The 18,531-nt window shown below is 42.8% G+C and overlaps 2 protein-coding genes across 2 annotated transcripts in view; both read left to right on the forward strand.

Moving 5' to 3' along the window:
* LOC115685511 (rust resistance kinase Lr10-like) overlaps nt 1-18,531 on the forward strand; it is a 70,239-nt gene that overhangs the window by 41,804 nt on the left and 9,904 nt on the right. The gene's annotated exons all lie outside the window — the stretch shown is intronic.
* On the forward strand, nt 15,610-18,221 carry LOC115685558 (G-type lectin S-receptor-like serine/threonine-protein kinase At2g19130). Its single transcript, XM_030610633.2, has 2 exons — nt 15,610-15,978; nt 16,051-18,221. The coding sequence occupies exons 1-2, from the start codon at nt 15,900-15,902 to the stop codon at nt 18,207-18,209; spliced, it is 2,238 nt and encodes a 745-aa protein (XP_030466493.2). The 5' UTR covers nt 15,610-15,899; the 3' UTR covers nt 18,210-18,221.

Raw genomic sequence — 18,531 nt, forward strand, 5'->3', positions numbered from 1 at the left:
GAAGTCTTGAAGCGCCGCGGTTGACGTCGAGTGCTTGGCGTGGGTTTATCTCACTGGGATTTTGTTCGTGGAATTACACCAAGAACTCAAGTGTTCATAGCGATTAAATCTTGTGTTAAGATTTGTGTACAATTCTTTTGCGAGATTGAGAGATTATTTCGTGAGGAATTGTGGGGCTAAACACTGCGTGAGTTATTGGGTGTAATTAGAGCTTGGGAAACACTGAGAGTGTTTGAGTGACTCGAGTGTGGTTGTAATCTCCGTTGTATCGCTTGATCTATAGTGGAATTCCGTGCTGCTCTCCCAGTGGACGTAGGTCACTACGACCGAACCACGTAAATCTGGTGTCCGATTTATTTTCTTATTCTGTCAATTTTATTGTTCGATCGCTTGGCTTCCGCAACAATTGGTATCAGAGCTAGACTTGACTGAGTTGAAGCGAATCGATGGCGATAGAAGAAGGAAAAGTGAGAATCGACAGATTTGATGGGAAAGATTTTGGTTTCTGGAAGATGCAGATTGAGGATCATCTATATCAGATGAAACTGCACTTGCCCTTGTCTGGGGAGAAGCCAGAGACGATGAAGCAAGCTGATTGGGAATTGCTGGATAGACGAGCTTTGGGTGTTATTCGGCTGACGTTGGCACGTAACGTCGCGTTTAACATCGTGAAAGAGACAACCACTGCGGGTTTGATGAAAGCCCTGTCGGACATGTACGAGAAGCCTTCTGCGATCAACAAGGTCTATTTGATGCGACGTCTGTTTAATTTGAAGATGAGCGAAGGTGCGTCAGTTGCTGATCATATTAATGAATTCAATGTGATCGTTAGTCAATTGAGTTCAGTTGAGATTGACTTTGAAGATGAGGTACGTGCTTTGATTCTATTATCCTCATTGCCTGATAGTTGGAATACTACTGTTACTGCTGTTAGTAATTCCTCTGGGTCGACAAGTTTGACGTTTGATGGTGTTCGAGATTTAATTCTGAGTGAGGACATCCGTAGAAGAGAATCTGGCGAACATGTATCTGCTGCTTTAGTAGGTGAAAATAGAGGAAGAACTGGTACACGTGTTAGCAGAAGTAGTATGAACTCGAATAGACGAAGTCAGTCTAGGACTGATGGTGTTGTCTGTTGGAGTTGTGGCAAGAGGGGGCATCTTAGAAGGGATTGCCTTAAGCTGAAAAACGAGAAGGGTAAGGGAATTAGAGTTGATTCTGCGGATGATGTTGCAGCTATAGCTGATGGTAATTCGGATGATGCTGATTATGTCTTGTCTGTCACTGATAATTCGTCGTTTGGCGGATGGATTATGGATTCTGGTTGTTCTTTTCATGCTACACCAAATAGGAACTGGTTTACTACTTATCAGTGCACGGATAGTAGTAAAGTGCAGTTGGGGAACAATTATGAATGTGATGTTGTAGGTGTTGGTGATGTCAGAATCAGAATGCATGATGGTATTGTGAGGACATTGACTGGAGTGAGGCATGTTCCAGAGTTGAAGAAAAATCTGATTTCCTTGAGTGCCCTAGATTCAGCTGGGTGTCGGTATTCTTCAGAATGTGGAGTTCTGAAAGTTCTTCGAGGTGCCTTGGTGATAATGAAAGGAATCAAGCATAGTGGCCTGTATGAGCTTCAAGGTGAGACAGTGACGGAATTTGCTGCGAAGACGTCGGATGCATCAGTTCGAGAGTTTGAATTGTGGCATATGCGTTTGGGGCATATTAACGAGAGAAGCCCGAAGGTTCTAAGTGAAAGAAATTTGCTATGTGGTTATGTGGCTAACGAACTGAATGTATGCAGGTGCTGTGATTTAGGTCAACGGCGGAAAGTGCAGTTTAGTACGGTTGTCAGAGAAACCACGAAAATTGCAGAATTGATTCACTTAGATGTTCGCAGGTTGTCGCGATTTCCTTCTAGGAAGAGTGCCAGATTTATGCTAACAGTTGTTGATGACTACTCGAGGAAGACGTGGGTGTTTGTGCTAAGGCACAAGTTTGATGCTGTTGTCAGGATCAGGCAGTTAAAAGCTTTGATCGAAAAGGAGACTGGTAGAATGATCAAGCAGGTGCGGACTGACAATAGTATGGAGTTTTGCTCGGAGCTATTAAATGAATTCTGCATGAAGGAAGGCATAGTGAAACACCGCACTAGTGCCAATGAACCACAACATGTTGCAGAGTTGATGAATAGAACATTACTAGAGACGGCCCATAAAATGCTCTCTAGTGTTGGTATGGCTAGGAGATTCCTGGCGGATGCGCTTAGTACGGCGAGTTACCTAAAGAATAGATCCCCATCAACTGCGATTGAATGTCGGACTCCCGAAGAAGTATGGTCATATAACGTTGCTAATTATTCTGGTCTTAGAATATTTGGTTGTCCATGTTATGTTCGAGTTAGTGATGGTAAGCTCGATGGAAGGACAATGAAGTGCATGTTCCTAGGTTATGCACAAGGTGAGCGGGGCTATAAGTTGTGGTGCCCGGAATTAAATTCACCTATTATCAGTAGAGAAGTTACATTTGACGAGTCTCCAGTACTTCTGGCTAGGAGTGTTAATAGCAGTGTTCATACGGATCTGGACGGTGTTCAGCTTGAGGTGAAGTTGCAACCAGAAACTCCTGAGTTAGCGGGTACTAACGAAATAATCGACACGGATGGTGCTTATAGCGAGGTGGAGCCTATTGAGCCAACGGTTGCTGTAACTGCTGAAATTGACAAGGTGCGTATTCGATCTCCTGATAGATATGGATGCAACGATGGTTTTGCTTTATCTGCGGTTAAGGAGATTGTGTCGGAAAATCCTTGTAAAGCGGTTAAAGGTGCATGTGGAGTTGGTATTCTGATGAGGTCCACGGCTATGGCGAAGTTCAAGCGAGGCTTGGACTTGAAAGACATCTGTGGCGGTTGATCCCATTGGGGCTGTGGGAGAGTAGTAGCGGAATTCGGATTCTATTGAAGCGATTGTTACTTGGCTCAAACGTCGAGTCAAGGTGGAGATTGTTGAAAATATGTCTCGAGTTTGAGCTCAAAGCGAAATCTAAATATTCCGAATTGGATATTTTGCGGATCTCCAAAACCGAGCAAAAAGGAAATATTTGAAATTCACTTTCCTAATGCACGTTGGAGTCCTTGTTCTCAAACTGGAAAGTCCACATGAATTTTATGTTGAACTTTGACTCGGTCAATGTGTTAGAAGAAAGAAAGAATATTATACTTTCCTAATTCTTGTGGAATTCACGGCCAGAAGTGGAAAGAAGAAATAAAATAAAAGGAAAAGAAAAGCATGGCTGGATTTGTTTCCTGATCCTAATCCGCGTGGACTTCGTTTGTTGACTAACATGGGACTTCCTGATATATATGTTCATGGTCAGGGGATGCTTTAAAGTGCAGAGAAGTCTTGAAGCGCCGCGGTTGACGTCGAGTGCTTGGCGTGGGTTTATCTCACTGGGATTTTGTTCGTGGAATTATACCAAGAACTCAAGTGTTCGTAGCGATTAAATCTTGTGTTAAGATTTGTGTACAATTCTTTTGCGAGATTGAGAGATTATTTCGTGAGGAATTGTGGGGCTAAATACTGCGTGAGTTATTGGGTGTAATTGGAGCTTGGGAAACACTGAGAGTGTTTGAGTGACTCAAGTGTGGTTGTAATCTCCGTTGTATCGCTTGATCTATAGTGGAATTCCGTGCTGCTCTCCCAGTGGACGTAGGTCACTACGACCGAACCACGTAAATCTGGTGTCCGATTTATTTTCTTATTCTGTCAATTTTATTGTTCGATCGCTTGGCTTCCGCAATAGTTTCAACATCCAACCGATACGTGGTTACCCGTTGCCAAGTTTGGATTCAATAAACTTACGTCGGAAAGGACAGTTTTGGCGGCATGGAGAGATTTAGATGATCCAGCTCCCGGGATATTCTCTGCATTCACGGGAGCAGAAGGAAGAGCTCAGTATTCGCTATATAACAGGTCGGAAGCCTACTGGAATAGTGGCGACTGGACTGGCGATGAATTCAGGCATCAGCGCTCAGTAACAGTGGAAAACGTGGTAAACTTCTCCTTCGTTTCAAATGAGAATGAGGCCTACTTCATATATTCCGCATTTGCTCCTTATAATCTTTCTAGGATTGTGCTCGAACCAACGGGGCTGTTCAAGCAATTAGTATGGGCAAAGCATATCCAGGAGTGGAAAGTGCTTTGGACACAGCCAACACAAACGTGTGAGATTTATCCCTTTTGTGGTGCTTCTTCTAACTGCAATCAGAGCGATGCACTGGTTTGTGATTGCGCTCTTGGACACTTAGATCATCTGAAGCTGGAAGATCATCTGGGCCGATGCAAGAGGAGATCTGCATTGGAGTGTAGCGGTGACAGGAAAGATAATTTTTTCCTCATGCCTAATACACGCTTGCCGAAAAATTCTGATTCGTTCATGGTTGAAAACATCGAAGCATGCAGGTTGCTGTGCTTAAGCAACTGTTCGTGCAGTGCATATGCTTACAGTGCAAACTGTTGGATATGGACGGATGACAAATTTTCAGTTCAACTTTCGACCAATGATGCAGTTTTGAGAGATTTCTATGTCCGGATTGCGGGGTCAGGCTTGAAGGAAGAAAGTAAGAAAAAGGGGAAACCCAGTTCGAATTTCATAATAGCAGTTGCAGTTGTGTCCGTAGCTTTTCTGTTGGTCCTTTGTGGGTCGCTGGTGACCATTAGGAGGAGACGGCCTGCTAGTGCAGTGGACGATCATTTGATGCATTTTGAATATCGAGTTCTGAAGAAGGCGACAAAAAAATTCTCCGAGAAAATTGGGGAAGGCGGGTTTAGTTGTCTTCAGGGGAGCACTGCCAGACTCAACTCCAATAGCAGTGAAGAAACTTGCGAACCAAAACCAAAGTAACAAACAGTTCCTTGCGGAAGTTAGAACTATCGGAACAATACAGCACGTCAATGTCCTTCGTCTGCGCGGATTTTGTGCAGAAGAGACAAAGACGTTCCTAGTATATGAGTACCTTGCAAATGGTTCGCTCACAGCTCATTTGTTTCGGAAAGATTCCAACACCCTCGATTGGAAAACCAGATACGGCATCGCCATTGGGATTGCTAAAGGATTGGAGTATCTCCATGAGAGGTGTCGAGATCGCATCATACACTGCGACATCAAGCCAGAGAATATACTGTTGGATTCAGAACTCGCGCCACAAATTGCTGATTTCGGGCTCGCAAAGCGCCTGGGACAGGATGTCAGCTGCGTAATTACCACCATGAGAGGAACCAGAGGCTACCTCGCACCAGAATGGATTTTGGGAGGAGCCATCACGTCGAAAGTCAATGTTTTCAGCTACGGAAAGGTGCTCTTTGAGATCATATCGGGAAAGAGAAACATCGAGGAGCTGAACAGTGATATGCGTGATTATCTACCGCTACAGGAGCTAATTCAATCGCCAAAGGAGAAGAAGTCTTGCCACTCGTGGACCGCAGATTGAACGGACTCGTCGAGATGGAAGAATTGTGCAGAGCATGCAGAGTCGCTTGCTGGTGCATTCAAGACAGCGAGAAAGATAGACCAACTATGTCTCAGGTAGTTCAGATTTTGGAGGGGGTTATGGCAGTAGAAAAGCCTCCAATCCCAAGAACTTTCTTGCAACTTGTAGGAAGTCAATGAAGAGGAAGCCGAAGTTATCCGGGGATAAAATTAAGAACCTGTCCAGTATGATTTAATTGCCTCTTTGTTATAACTTTTTCGGTTTTGGTTGCGACCTTTGACTTTAAAGTGATACTTTCCGATATGCCAAATGGGAATGTTTTTGTGCAAATATAACGAGCATTTTCATACGCATCTTTCGAAAAAGGAAAAAGAAAAATTGGACATGAAGCAACATCTCATTTTGCTCACCAATCGTCTCCAATTTCCCAATGCGAAAGAAACGGGACATGGCATGCATGTGAGTTTCATGTGTAAAAATTATTTTTGGCCCTCTCTAAAGCTGATACTAGACCTACTAAACGAGTGAGCCGGACCTAGGGGTCGTTTTTAGGATGGATAGTGGCCTCGGCCTCAAAAAGTGAACTTTTTCGATTGGTTGTGTGAGATCTATACTTCTTGATCTAAGCAGACCTAAATTGTGGGCGCAGAGACTCGACGGGCCAAATTATGATTTAAAGGAGTTTGGACATTATGATAGCCGGTTGAACAGGTTAGATTTGGACTTGGCCCTGATCGATGGGCTGGTCTAGACAAGCAGTTTCTTTATAGAGTTTGTAATCGCAAGAGCTCGTTCCATTTTCACAAATGAAGTTTCTCGGGATTCTGAGTCATGAAAAATTTTGGGCATGACCTTTTCAAGCACAATTTTGGGCCCAACTGGGACGACCATTTGGAATTAAAAAAATTGACAAGAATATTTCATTTTTTGTCAGAAACAAGGATTGAGTCGTTGACTGATCTAAGATCTAATCTCACGTTTCCATTGAAGAAAGGAAAGAAAAGTAGTTCATTTGGACTCTTTTGTTGTTTTGGTCGAAGTTCATTTGGACTCTTGGCCTATATCGAATTTTTCATTCATTGGAATCTCATCAAATTAGGCCCGACCTGGTGAACAAGTGGAAAGGGCCTAAAGCCACTTAACCAAGCCGTCGGAGAAAAACTTTCTTGTGACATTTATATATAATATGATGTCAGGTCAACCGTGTTTGGATTGACTTTTTTTTTACTTCTTAATTAATCTAACTCTTGCTACACGCGTTTTTTTAATCAAATCCAAACTATCTTGAACATCCATGTCATAAAAATGCTGATTTGTAGATTAACATACAATCGTTTCCTTAAATTTATAAAGTTTGAATAATATTTTAGTTTGTGATAGTTGTAAATAAGACCTTAAGTAAAATAAATGACACCATTCGAGGGTATCTAAAGTATCAATTATAAATGTTAGCAAACCCATAGTTAGATGCAATAAATGTCTCTATATAATAAAGCGAAATGGAAAGAAATTGGGACACATACAAAATTATTCATGCACAAAATGGACAGTTTTCCATGCATGCTCATGATTGTGTGACAACTAGTTGGCCATGCAAGATGTGATCGTCCATGCATCTACATTTCCTCATTGTCAAAGAGAGGACTTCTATCGCTTGAATCTCGGATTGAAAAGGAGTGTTGCCGAGAGAAAACAGAAAAAAAGAGAGATAAGAGATGGGGAAGAGAGATGGATCCTGACGGGGAGACCGTGAACGAAGACAAGAGAAAGTTGAATCCCGATGATTCATGTTGCAAGTCGTTCACGCCGTTTTAGGAAACCATGTCTATTTCATATGCGAACAGGATCAGATATGTTGATGCGTACTTGTCATGTGTGCCAAAAATTATATGAGTGAGGTAATTTTATTGCATCGTATGCTTGGCAATGATACATGTCGCAGTATTAACTAAGTACCACAAATAATAAAGTATTACGCGCCTACCACCTTTAGAACTTTGTTGGGACAAAGTGCTGAGTGGTTGGAGCCACCTCTTGAACATATATGGGCCAACTCTAGAGTCCTACTCGTGCGCCCATATGTATATATCGATAGGATTAGTAATATGATATGCATCATCTGATAGAACTTGCGTGATTTACTTTTATCAGTATTTCCAATCTCTTAGATAGGTGGTGACTTACTTGCTCAGTTGATGATGGGTCTATAGGGTATTGAGGCAAGCTCACCGACAGTGTTTGCAGGGTGGCTTAGTGAGTTCGAGATCCTTGAGTAGGAGAGAGCAGCGAAAGCTGATTGGGTTTTGAAGCATTACAATAGGTGAAAAAACAGCGACCAATAAAATTGATGAATGACATTTTAGGAATAGTCATTACTAGGGGTGTCAACGGTTCGGATCGAATCGGGTTTCCTTGATACCCGACCCGAATAGTTTGAAAGTGTGATTGCTACTACCTATTGGAAAGCAAATTTCTTAAGATTCTTGGTTCAAGCTCAAGACATAATTTAACAATATAGTTGAGTTCTTTTGAGTTTTGCTCATTTTCTATAAAAGAAAATGATGACGTGACTTTTTTTTTAAATATATCTCTAATATATGTTGTGGCAACGTTACAATAGCAAAGATCTCACTCTGTGGGTAAGGAGGGTGGCGCAAGATATGAGAAACGAGGCAATGCCAGCCCCCCACTTTGCTTGCGACCCTTGCCAGGCTACGGGTGAGGACTAGTGGCCATCACTGCGCTTGGTATTGAGTCATTTAGCAGCGTTTCTGCAAAATCTTTCTCCCCAAACACTTAATAAGATGTATAATACACTCGATCCCCAACATACAATTCATTGCCATTTCCAGCAATTAGATGTATGCCGGAGAAAAGGCGTGAATTGCATCAGGAGGGACCATCTCTTCACAGACTCCCCTAATTAGCCTCAGAAAGGTCTTCAATTCTATAAGCAAAGCGTTCTCATGATGCTTGGAGCTTGGTTTGGAAAGAGGAAAGGTATCTCGTTTTGCTTGGTTTGGGAACGTGATCCTGTGACCACCGCTAACGAGACCCAAACCCAATTGCGTTAACCTGCCGATTGCATGTAACCTATTGGATAGGCTCGAAAATGGTTGCTCAAGACTAAGAGAACGTAAGGCCTCACCACTCGTCACCGCCATGCGACTACTGATTGGCCCTCAAAATGACCTTGCTAGGGTCTGCCAACCCTCGCCCTGATCTGGCCGAGGGATTGTAGGCCCTAGCCTACTCGTGGCAATGACTATCAGCTGTAGCCTGTGGTTGAGTGAGAATCTGACTTTGGGCTCCCGACCATCTCTCTCAAGTTCCCTTTTCATTTTTTTCAGATATTCTTTTTTTCCTTTTAATTTATTTTGGGATGTGGTGCCTATGTGTCATTACTGCTAGGGGTGTCAATGGGTCGGGTCGGGTCGAGCTTTCATGATACCCGACCCGACCTGAAATATATAGGGTCGCACTTGACCCGACCCGACCCAGTCCAAGACCCTGTTCAGCATATACTCCAAGAATAGGGTCGGACCGGGCCGGGTTGGTTCAGGTTTAGGGTTTTTTTTTTAAAACAGGGTCCAATTTTCGAGGGCTTGTTCTGTTCCTCCTCCTCTGTCTCTCTCTTTGCATTTGCCGTATCAGTTGAGCAATGCTCTCTCCACCCAATCACCACCCCAGAAGGCCCATGGGAGTAGCTCCGGAAAAGAGCGCCGCCGCCAAGTCCAAGAAGAAATTGCCCAAGCCCCCGGCGGCGAAGCCTGGCTCCGACGACCAGAAGCCCTCGTCGGCCTCCTCAGCCATCGCCGACCACAAGACCGTCATCAAGAGCGCCGACATGACGACCTCCGAAGCTGGCGCAAGATCCCGACGAAGCATCAAAAGAAAAAAAAGAAACAACCAGAGAGAGTGAGAGACAGAGAGAGGGAGAGACGTACTCGGCGGGATCGCCAAGCTGGCGCAAGATCCCGACGAGGCCGGCGATGGCAACCCCATCGAGGAGGGCCTTGGGATCCTCCCGGTCCGCCTTGCCGTGGAGCTCCGCCCCACCCCCCCCCCCCCCCCCCACCTGCGCACGCGCCCCTCTCTTATCTCCTCGCCTCACCTTGCCTCGCCTCACCCCACCTCACCCCAATGTCTTGCTCTTCTTCTTCTAGAAGCTCGCTGCCCTCGTCTCCGTCGTGGCCGTCGTCTTCGCCGAAGATCTCCCCCTGAGGAACCAAATCAGTCGAGGCCTTCAAATGCAGAGATGGTGTTTGAGTGAATGCAATGGACGAGGAAGAGAAGAGAGGATGACAGCAAACGAGGCGCGAGAAGGAACGGAAGAGAAGGAGGGTGGAAATTAGGGCTCAAAAAGGGACAGAGGTGTTATTGGGCAGCGGTGTAAAAAAACCCGCGCCAGCCCGACCCGGCCCAATCCTAACATTACCCACTCCTAAAAGGCCCTATCCAAAGAAGATTAAGGCCCGACCCTAAAATACCCCAAATTTCTGAGTAGGGTCGGGCCGGGTCGGGTCGGGTAGGGCCGGCCCGGATTTTTTTGACACCCCTAATTACTGCATACGAAATGTCATATCGGCATTTTCCATCACCCAAATTTGGTGGAACTAATGGAAGTCGTCATTCACACAAATTTGATAATTTTAAAACTCGCACAATTTTGAAAACTTTAGGATTTAATTATACTTTAAGCAAATAAAGAAAGCCCGGTAACCATGCTTTTGACCGGAACAAAGCCATTCTTCTTGTTTATTCGTAAATTAAAGTTGTAGGATCGACAAAACAAAAGATTAACAAGATTTCCCCATCAACGTAGCAACAGCGAGACTTTTCTTGGTGCACGATGTTGACCGCGTTGTTTTTGGTTGACGTTGTTGACCGCATGTTGCCCAGGGGAAAAAGAGAAACTTATTTCTGGTGAGATCTTCGTTGAAACAGGAAATGCATGCGTCAAACGAGGAACAAATATCTCTCTTCTCACTTCGCGGCGTTGCTTAGGCTTTTCAAAATATTACTTACTTGGAAACACTAGAAAATCAAATTTTCAGTACTCATAATTTCAATCGTATATTTTAAATTTTATGTGTACTTCAATACTTGACATATATTTTTTGAGATGTACGATTGTAATAGGATTTATATTTTCTTCCAATCCCGATTGAGGAAAACTTCCTCCGACCATCCTTCACCTTCAGTATGGTGGATTATAAGTTGTGGACATCATCTATATTAAACTTAAATGACGATTATGTCTACGTTTGTGTTAGATATTTTAATATTAAACCACGCATCCATCTATCAGTTTAAGTTTTTGGATTGAATTTTTCAATATAAAATTAGAGCAAGAGGTCATGAGTTCAAATCTTTTCATCCCCTATTAATCTCCTCAATCACATATTTCTACGTTTTAGGCTTACGCCAAAGTCCAGCCAACACGTAAGGGGGAGTATTAGAATCTTTTAAATATAATAACACGCCTTAATCTATCAAGTTAAACTTTTGCTTTGGACTTTCTAATAATACTTTGTAACTCACAGATTTGAAGGGTGGTGAGTAAAAAAATATTAACCATTACAAAAACTCTAGTTGATACTTGCAGGGACTTTATAGTATAATTAACCAATAACAATATGGATATGATACTAATCAATATAATCTATAGTCCTTTAATCTGGAAAGCATATTTCAGATGCTCTGGTGCCTTTGTTAGCCACTGTCTGCTCACGACGTCGGAATGTGCTTGGAAGCTCCACTTTTTTGACTTTGGACGGCTTTGAGTCGTTGTTTGACTTGGGCTTTTTCCAAAGACAACTCCAACTCTTCAATCAGCATACATCTCTCCAGATGCATCCCCTTTCGATCGAGCCTCTTCACCAAATAACAAAGCCAAACAAAAATCTCTCTCCATTGCACAAATTCTCTCTACTCAGGTGCCAAATGGAGCCCTTCCTATTACTCGCTCTTCTCATAATACAAGCTGGGATTAGTTGCGATGCCCTGGATAATCGCTCGTGTGCCCCTTCAGCATGCGGCAAGATTGGTAACTTGAGCTATCCCTTTCGATTGAAGGACGATCCGAAAGGCTGCGGCGACTCGAGATTCGAGCTAGCATGTGAAGATAACCGCACAGTGTTATCTTTATACAGTGGCCGATATCATGTGAAAAAGATAAACCTCCCGGACAACTCTTGGGGTTTCTTTGCTGGTTCGATGGAAGTGGTCGATGTCGGGCTGGACAAGGGCAACTGTTCCTCCCTTCCTCTCCACCAGTTAACGCCCTCCAATTTCAGTGGTGAAGAATATAAACCGTACGGCATCTCTTCTATATTTCCCGTGGTGACCATTATGTCTTGCTCAAAGCAGGTGATATCTCCTTCATATATTGACGTCGAACCATGTATAGCTGTAAAAGGGTATTATTTATACGCTGTCATCGATGCAAGGGCATGGGATATTGAGGATTTTTGCACCATAACCACGTCAATACTTGCAGCAGAATATTTAGGGAAAAAAATAGATGCATCGTCCCGGGAGAATCGTACAATCTCGATCTCCTACAACGACATCCACACTGCGATGGCCGACGGGTTTTTTATCATAGTCTGGCCGCGGCCGTACAAGAAAGCATTTCACTTTTGCTTCTTAGGGTACCGATATGGGGGGAAACGATGCATACCCTACTACAATTGTAAGTATGCCTTTCCATCGAAGAACTTTACCTGATCAATATGCTGATATTTGGGTCTAGCTATAGCTCTTGTGATGAATTAAAATTTATAACACTTGTGATGAACAGTTATTATCCCTATCCATCTTTGCTTCGAAAGTTGTTAATTTATATGTAGGTTTTTAGTTAATTAGGATAATAATACTTCATTCCTTATACGTGCTTTTCATTCATTACTCGGTTCTGATTATATGCCTTAATCTCTTGCTTTCTGTAGACAATTCTTCCTGGGGTACGGCGCTAAATGTTGCACTGAATACAGTTCCTAATGCCGGTTTTGTCATCGGTATGGACGATTCATTTTTACTCACATCCACGAAACACTCACGTACATATATGTGAAGAAAACACTCCTTGTATGTGCTTTATAACAAATAAAGAAGACTATACTTTACACTAATCGTTAAGGCAATTTTCTGCGCAGCTCACTTCCTGGCAGCAAAATTCATATTCGGAGCTCCATGTGTGTTGATACTTCTAGTCTATAAGTGGAAGAGAAGGCACCAAGCAATGGACGCAAACATTGAAGAATTTCTACGAGCTCACAATAACTTTTTGCCCATTAGGTACTCTTACTCGGATATCAAGAAGATCACAAAAAATTTCAAACACAAGTTAGGTGAAGGGGGATACGGATCTGTGTACAGAGGAACACTTAGAAGTGGCAATGAAGTTGCGGTTAAGATTTTGAACAAACCAAAATCTAACGGGCAAGATTTTATAAGCGAAGTGGCCACAATTGGAAGGATCCACCACGTTAATGTGGTGCAACTTGTTGGTTTTTGCTTTGATTACTCCAAACAAGCTCTTGTCTATGATTTCATGCCGAATGGATCTTTGGATAAGCACATTTTCTATAAGGATGGGAATAATTCTCTTGATCATAACAAAATGTATAAGATCTCTCTTGGCATAGCTAGAGGGTTAGAGTATCTACATCGAGGATGTGACATGCAAATTCTACACTTTGATATCAAACCTCACAACATTCTCCTAGACCAGAAATTCATTCCGAAAGTTTCTGACTTTGGACTTGCGAGACTTTACCCCACCGATCACAACATAGTATCGTTGACTGCAGCAAGAGGAACTTTGGGATATATGGCACCTGAACTATTCTATAAGGATATTGGCGGTGTTTCTTACAAAGCCGATGTTTATAGTTTCGGGATGATGCTGATGGAAATGGCCGGTAGAAGGAGGAATGTAAATGGAAATGCAGAGGATTCAAGTCAAATTTATTTTCCTTTGTGGGTTTATGATCAACTTGGCAAAGAAAAGGGGTTTGAAATGGTTGATGCCACAGAGGAGGAAAGAGAGACAACGAGGAAGATGATAATCATTGCTCTTTGGTGTATACAATTGAGCCCTAGTGACAGACCGTCGATGAGCCGAGTCCTTAATATGCTAGAAGGAGAGATTGATGAACTACAACTTCCCCCAAAACCACTTCTCTATCCAACAGAGATGCCAATTGATGATGGCGAGATCAAGAATGAACTAGAAACTTTCTCATCTTCTTCAAGTGTTCCAACTATTTCTAGTAGTTACCGGTATGAGCACAATAACAATTGTTTTGCATGATTTTTTTCCCTCTTGTAGAAATTGAATGCAAAATAATAGTACTATCCCGTATACATGATTTTAGTGGTACATCCTCTTGCTATCCATTGGTACCCACCTTTTCTAAATGTGCTTTTTTTTTTTTGCACGAGGTTTCCTTTATGAAATTTTGGGTCCTTTTGGGTCGCAGTGTCAATTCTTCCTCCATCGTCTTAAAAGCTCGCATTTAAAAGATTTGAGAACAATAATCTAGTCGTACCATCGCTCAGTGAAGAAGAACAGGACAAGCATATTTGCCGGAACACATGGCAAACATGTTTAATCTTTTGGTTTCCTTCTCGGGTAATTTCAATTTCAATGTATTTTAATTTACTTGCAAACTCTTCACCGTTTGCACTTCGATTCACCTGGAATTGCACTCAAATCCCCACTTCATGCACTCTCTGAGTGCGGTGTGAAACTGTGGAGCGATCTTGATTGCTCTCTGTCTTCTTAAATTCGAATGGCATAAATTGATTTATCTTCAAATGGTACTATCTTTACATGCTCGCGATCATTCATATGTAATATCCTAGTTTCGTGTGAGTTAAGCAAATTCCTCACAATACCATTTGCATTGAGCAACAAGTCTCTCTCCTATCTCCACCGATCCATTACAAGCTCTGTCCTTCCCACCAAAACCTATAGCTTACCCACTCGACAGCCGCCCGATCACCCACGTTTACGGCGGCCACCCTTTCCGAAGAAATCCCCAACCTGGACCACATGTCCCATATGAAGAAGAAGAGCAACTCCCTTCCTTAATCCAAACGTTTAAATTAATTGGGAGGTTGATCAAAATGGGCTTGTGACTTGCACGTGCCACAGAGGAAACACAGAGTAAGCCGCCTACTTTGCCAAAATGAGCGCAAATTGAGCATGTGATGTCACGCGGATCGGACTTTGCAGGGTCAGAAAGAAAACGGTCAACGAACTTTGGGTCAGACTGAGACGAAAAAATCAAAGTCTACTAAGTCGGCTGAGCAAATAAATAACAGGGAATTGACTGAGACCACCAGGAAATCATATAGGACAAGTTGGAATTAGCCCAAAATTAGTGATAATGACAGGGAACTGAATGGGGGAATATATGTTACTGTTAGTAATACCAACTATACTAAAACTAGTTTACAATATTAGTGTATTAAGTTACTAAAATGCTTATTGATAGAGAAAATTGATTAGCAAACACCAGGTTAGACAAGATTAATGTTGAATAGTTGAAACGTAATATCAATAACTGTTAAACACTGCAAATAAGTAGGGAGCATGATATCTAGAACAAATGGAAATACTTTGGAGGGAGACTAATTCTCGTGAATATGACGGGCTTGACCTTCATATCAGCTTGCCGGTTCACTTAATGCAAACACTTCATGCAAACGGTAATGACTTAAACTAAATTGTTACTTGAAACTCAATTGAACAAAGTTTATTATCATCAATGTTACTATGTGTTCTCGTTTTCGTCTTCACGATATGTCACTTATGATATATTGGCATTGAAATGAATTTCAACACAGATGTCTCTCTTACAAGGATTTTGATTCAATTTAGGGCACGGTAGTTCATTTTTACGATACTAAAGCTGATTTCTAGAGAAAATCAATTTGCCAAAAATGTCAAATTTAGAAACCGTAGGTAAGTTTCCTTCCTAATTGATGGGAATGCCATCCATAAAATAATCCACCGTGTTATGTTAGCTTCACTGCGTCAACACAAATCTCTGCATAATTTCCACTGATGGAACCTTTGGTTGGTCCATACAATTTACTTTGTGTTAATTGGTTGACTTGCACATTTTAATGACAGATGACCCCCAACTGATCTTCTCGATCGTCAGACCAAAGAACCTCCTCTGGAATGCTAAGCGTGTACGAGAGAAACAGCCAGTTTCTTATGATTTTCTACTCAACCTTGTTGGACCGGCAACTCCCCGAAGACCGCTGGCTAACGAGAGATCAAGATTTTATCTGAAAGCCTTAGAGCTGCTAACTCCCCATGTCAAAACCGTAGTTGCGAAAGAAAGAGCAACAAGAGACGAGTTACATAAGCAGAAACGCAGAAATGTTTCCATATATTTTGCTTCTTTGCTCTGTTTCATTCGGCCCCTCTTTGTCCATAAGCACAGATACCATATTTCCCGGTGAGTCTATCTCCGGAAACCAAACATTAATCTCTCAAGGAGGAACATTTGAGATGGGCTTCTTTTCACCAGGTAACACTGGTAACCACTATATTGGCATTTGGTACAAAGGGTTACCTCAGAAGACTCTGGTTTGGGTTGCGAATAGGAACTGCCCCGTGTCCGACCCATTCTCTTCGGAGTTGAAGCTCCTTCGGGACAGTAATTTAGTCATACTCACTTCATCCAAGCATCAAATCTGGTCGACCGGTTCGACATTGCTCATGCCTAATTTGACTTCAGGAGTGCTCCTTGACAATGGAAACTTCATTTTAAGGAAGACATCTGATGTGTCTATTGCTTGGCAGAGTTTCAATCATCCGACTGATACGTGGTTACCCGGTGCCAAGTTTGGATTCAATAACCTTACGTCGGAAAGGACAGTTTTGGTGGCATGGAGAGATTTAGATGATCCAGCTCCCGGGATATTCTCTGCATTCACGGGAGCAGAAGGAACAGCTCAGTTTTCGCTATATAACAGGTCGGAAACCTACTGGAATAGTGGCGACTGGACTGGCGATGAATCCAGGCATCAGCGCTCAGTAACACTGGAAAACGTGGTAAACTTCTCCTTCGTTTCAAATGAGAATGAGGCCTACTTCATATATTCTGCATTTGCTCCTTATAATCTTTCTAGGATTGTGCTCGAACCAACGGGGCTGTTCAAGCTATTAGTATGGGCAAAGCATATCCAGGAGTGGAAAGTGCTCTGGACACAGCCAACACAAACGTGTGAGATTTATCCCTTTTGTGGTGCTTCTTCTAACTGCAATCAGAGCGATGCACCGGTTTGTGATTGCGCTCTTGGACACTTAGATCATCTGAAGCTGGAAGATCATCTGGGCCGATGCAAGAGGAGATCTGCGTCGGAGTGTAGTGGTGACAGGAAAGATAATTTTTTCCTCATGCCTAATGCACGCTTCCCGAAAAATTCTGATTCGTTCATGGTTGAAAACATCGAAGCATGCAGGTTGTTGTGCTTAAGCAACTGTTCGTGCAGTGCATATGCTTACAGTGCAAACTGTTGGATATGGACGGATGACAAATTTACAGTTCAACTTTCGGCCAGTGATGCAGTTTTGAGAGGTTTCTATGTCCGGATTGCGGGGTCAGGCTTGAAGGAAGAAAGTAAGAAAAAGGGGAAACCCAGTTCGAATTTCATAATAGCAGTTGTAGTTGCGTCCGTAGCTTTTCTGTTGGTCCTCAGTGGGTTGCTGGTGACCATTAGGAGGAGACGGCCTGCTAGTGCAGCGGACGATCATTTGATGCATTTTGAATATCGAGTTCTGAAGAAGGCGACAAAAAAATTCTCCGAGAAAATTGGGGAAGGCGGGTTTAGTTCTGTCTTCAGGGGAGCACTGCCAGACTCAACTCCAATAGCAGTGAAGAAACTTGTGAACCAAAACCAAAGTAACAAACAGTTCCTTGCGGAAGTTAGAACTATCGGAACAATACAGCACGTCAATGTCCTTCGTCTGCGCGGTTTTTGTGCAGAAGAGACAAAGAGGTTCCTAGTATATGAGTACCTTGCAAATGGTTCGCTCGCAGCTCATTTGTTTCGGAAAGGTTCCAACACCCTCGATTGGAAAACCAGATACGGTATCGCCATTGGGATTGCTAAAGGATTGGAGTATCTCCATGAGAGGTGTCGAGATCGCATCATACACTGCGACATCAAGCCAGAGAATATACTGTTGGATTCAGAACTATCGCCACAAATTGCCGATTTCGGCCTCGCGAAGCTCCTGGGACGGGACGTCAGCTGCGTAATTACCACCATGAGGGGAACCAGAGGGTACCTCGCACCAGAATGGATTCTGGGAGGCGCCATCACATCCAAAGTCGATGTTTTCAGCTATGGAAAGCTCCTCTTTGAGATCATATCGGGAAAGAGAAACATTGAGGAGCTGAATAGTGATATGCGCGATTATCTCCCGCTTCAGGTAGCCAATTCAATAGCCAAAGGAGAAGAAGTCTTGCCACTCGCGGACCGCAGATTGAACGGACTCGTGGAGATGGAAGAATTATGCAGGGCATGCAAAGTGGCTTGCTGGTGCATTCAAGACAGCGAGCGAGATAGGCCAACTATGACTCAGGTAGTCCAGATTTTGGTGGGGGCTATGGCAGTAGAAAAGCCTCCGATCCCAAGAACTTTATTGCGACTTGTAGGAATCAATGAGAGTGAAGCATAAAAAAAAGCACTATGTACTCGAAGTATAAAGACAGAACAGTTAATGTCGCTGATGGACTAACTTTAAATTTTTCGAATTTGGTTGCAACCTTTGATTCTCCATTTGTCAACGGTTCTATTTTTCTGTTCTTTTGCTCTTCTGAAAAAAAGAAGAATAGAAATCAATTTGATAACGTCAATATATTTTGGCCGGGAAATAAATTTGAAATAGAAATAAAATGAAAAAAAAATCATTTTTTCTATTCTTGGGAACAAAAAGAGAAATAAGATAAACAGGAACAAAAAAATCTTCACCACCCACGCCACCTCCACCACCACCACCC

This window comes from Syzygium oleosum, unplaced genomic scaffold, assembly GCF_021117445.2.
Source record: "Syzygium oleosum isolate NSW1041296 unplaced genomic scaffold, Sole_v2.1 Sole_v2.10, whole genome shotgun sequence".
NCBI lineage: Eukaryota > Viridiplantae > Streptophyta > Magnoliopsida > Myrtales > Myrtaceae > Syzygium > Syzygium oleosum.

Excerpts from the sequence above, each read along its gene's own strand:
- LOC115685558 (XM_030610633.2), top strand. The coding sequence starts at position 15,900 with ATGTTTCCATATATTTTGCTTCTTTGCTCTGTTTCATTCGGCCCCTCT. Across the intron at positions 15,979-16,050 it reads CACAGATACCATATTTCCCG|GTAACACTGGTAACCACTAT; the intron begins GTGAGTCTATCT and ends TCTTTTCACCAG.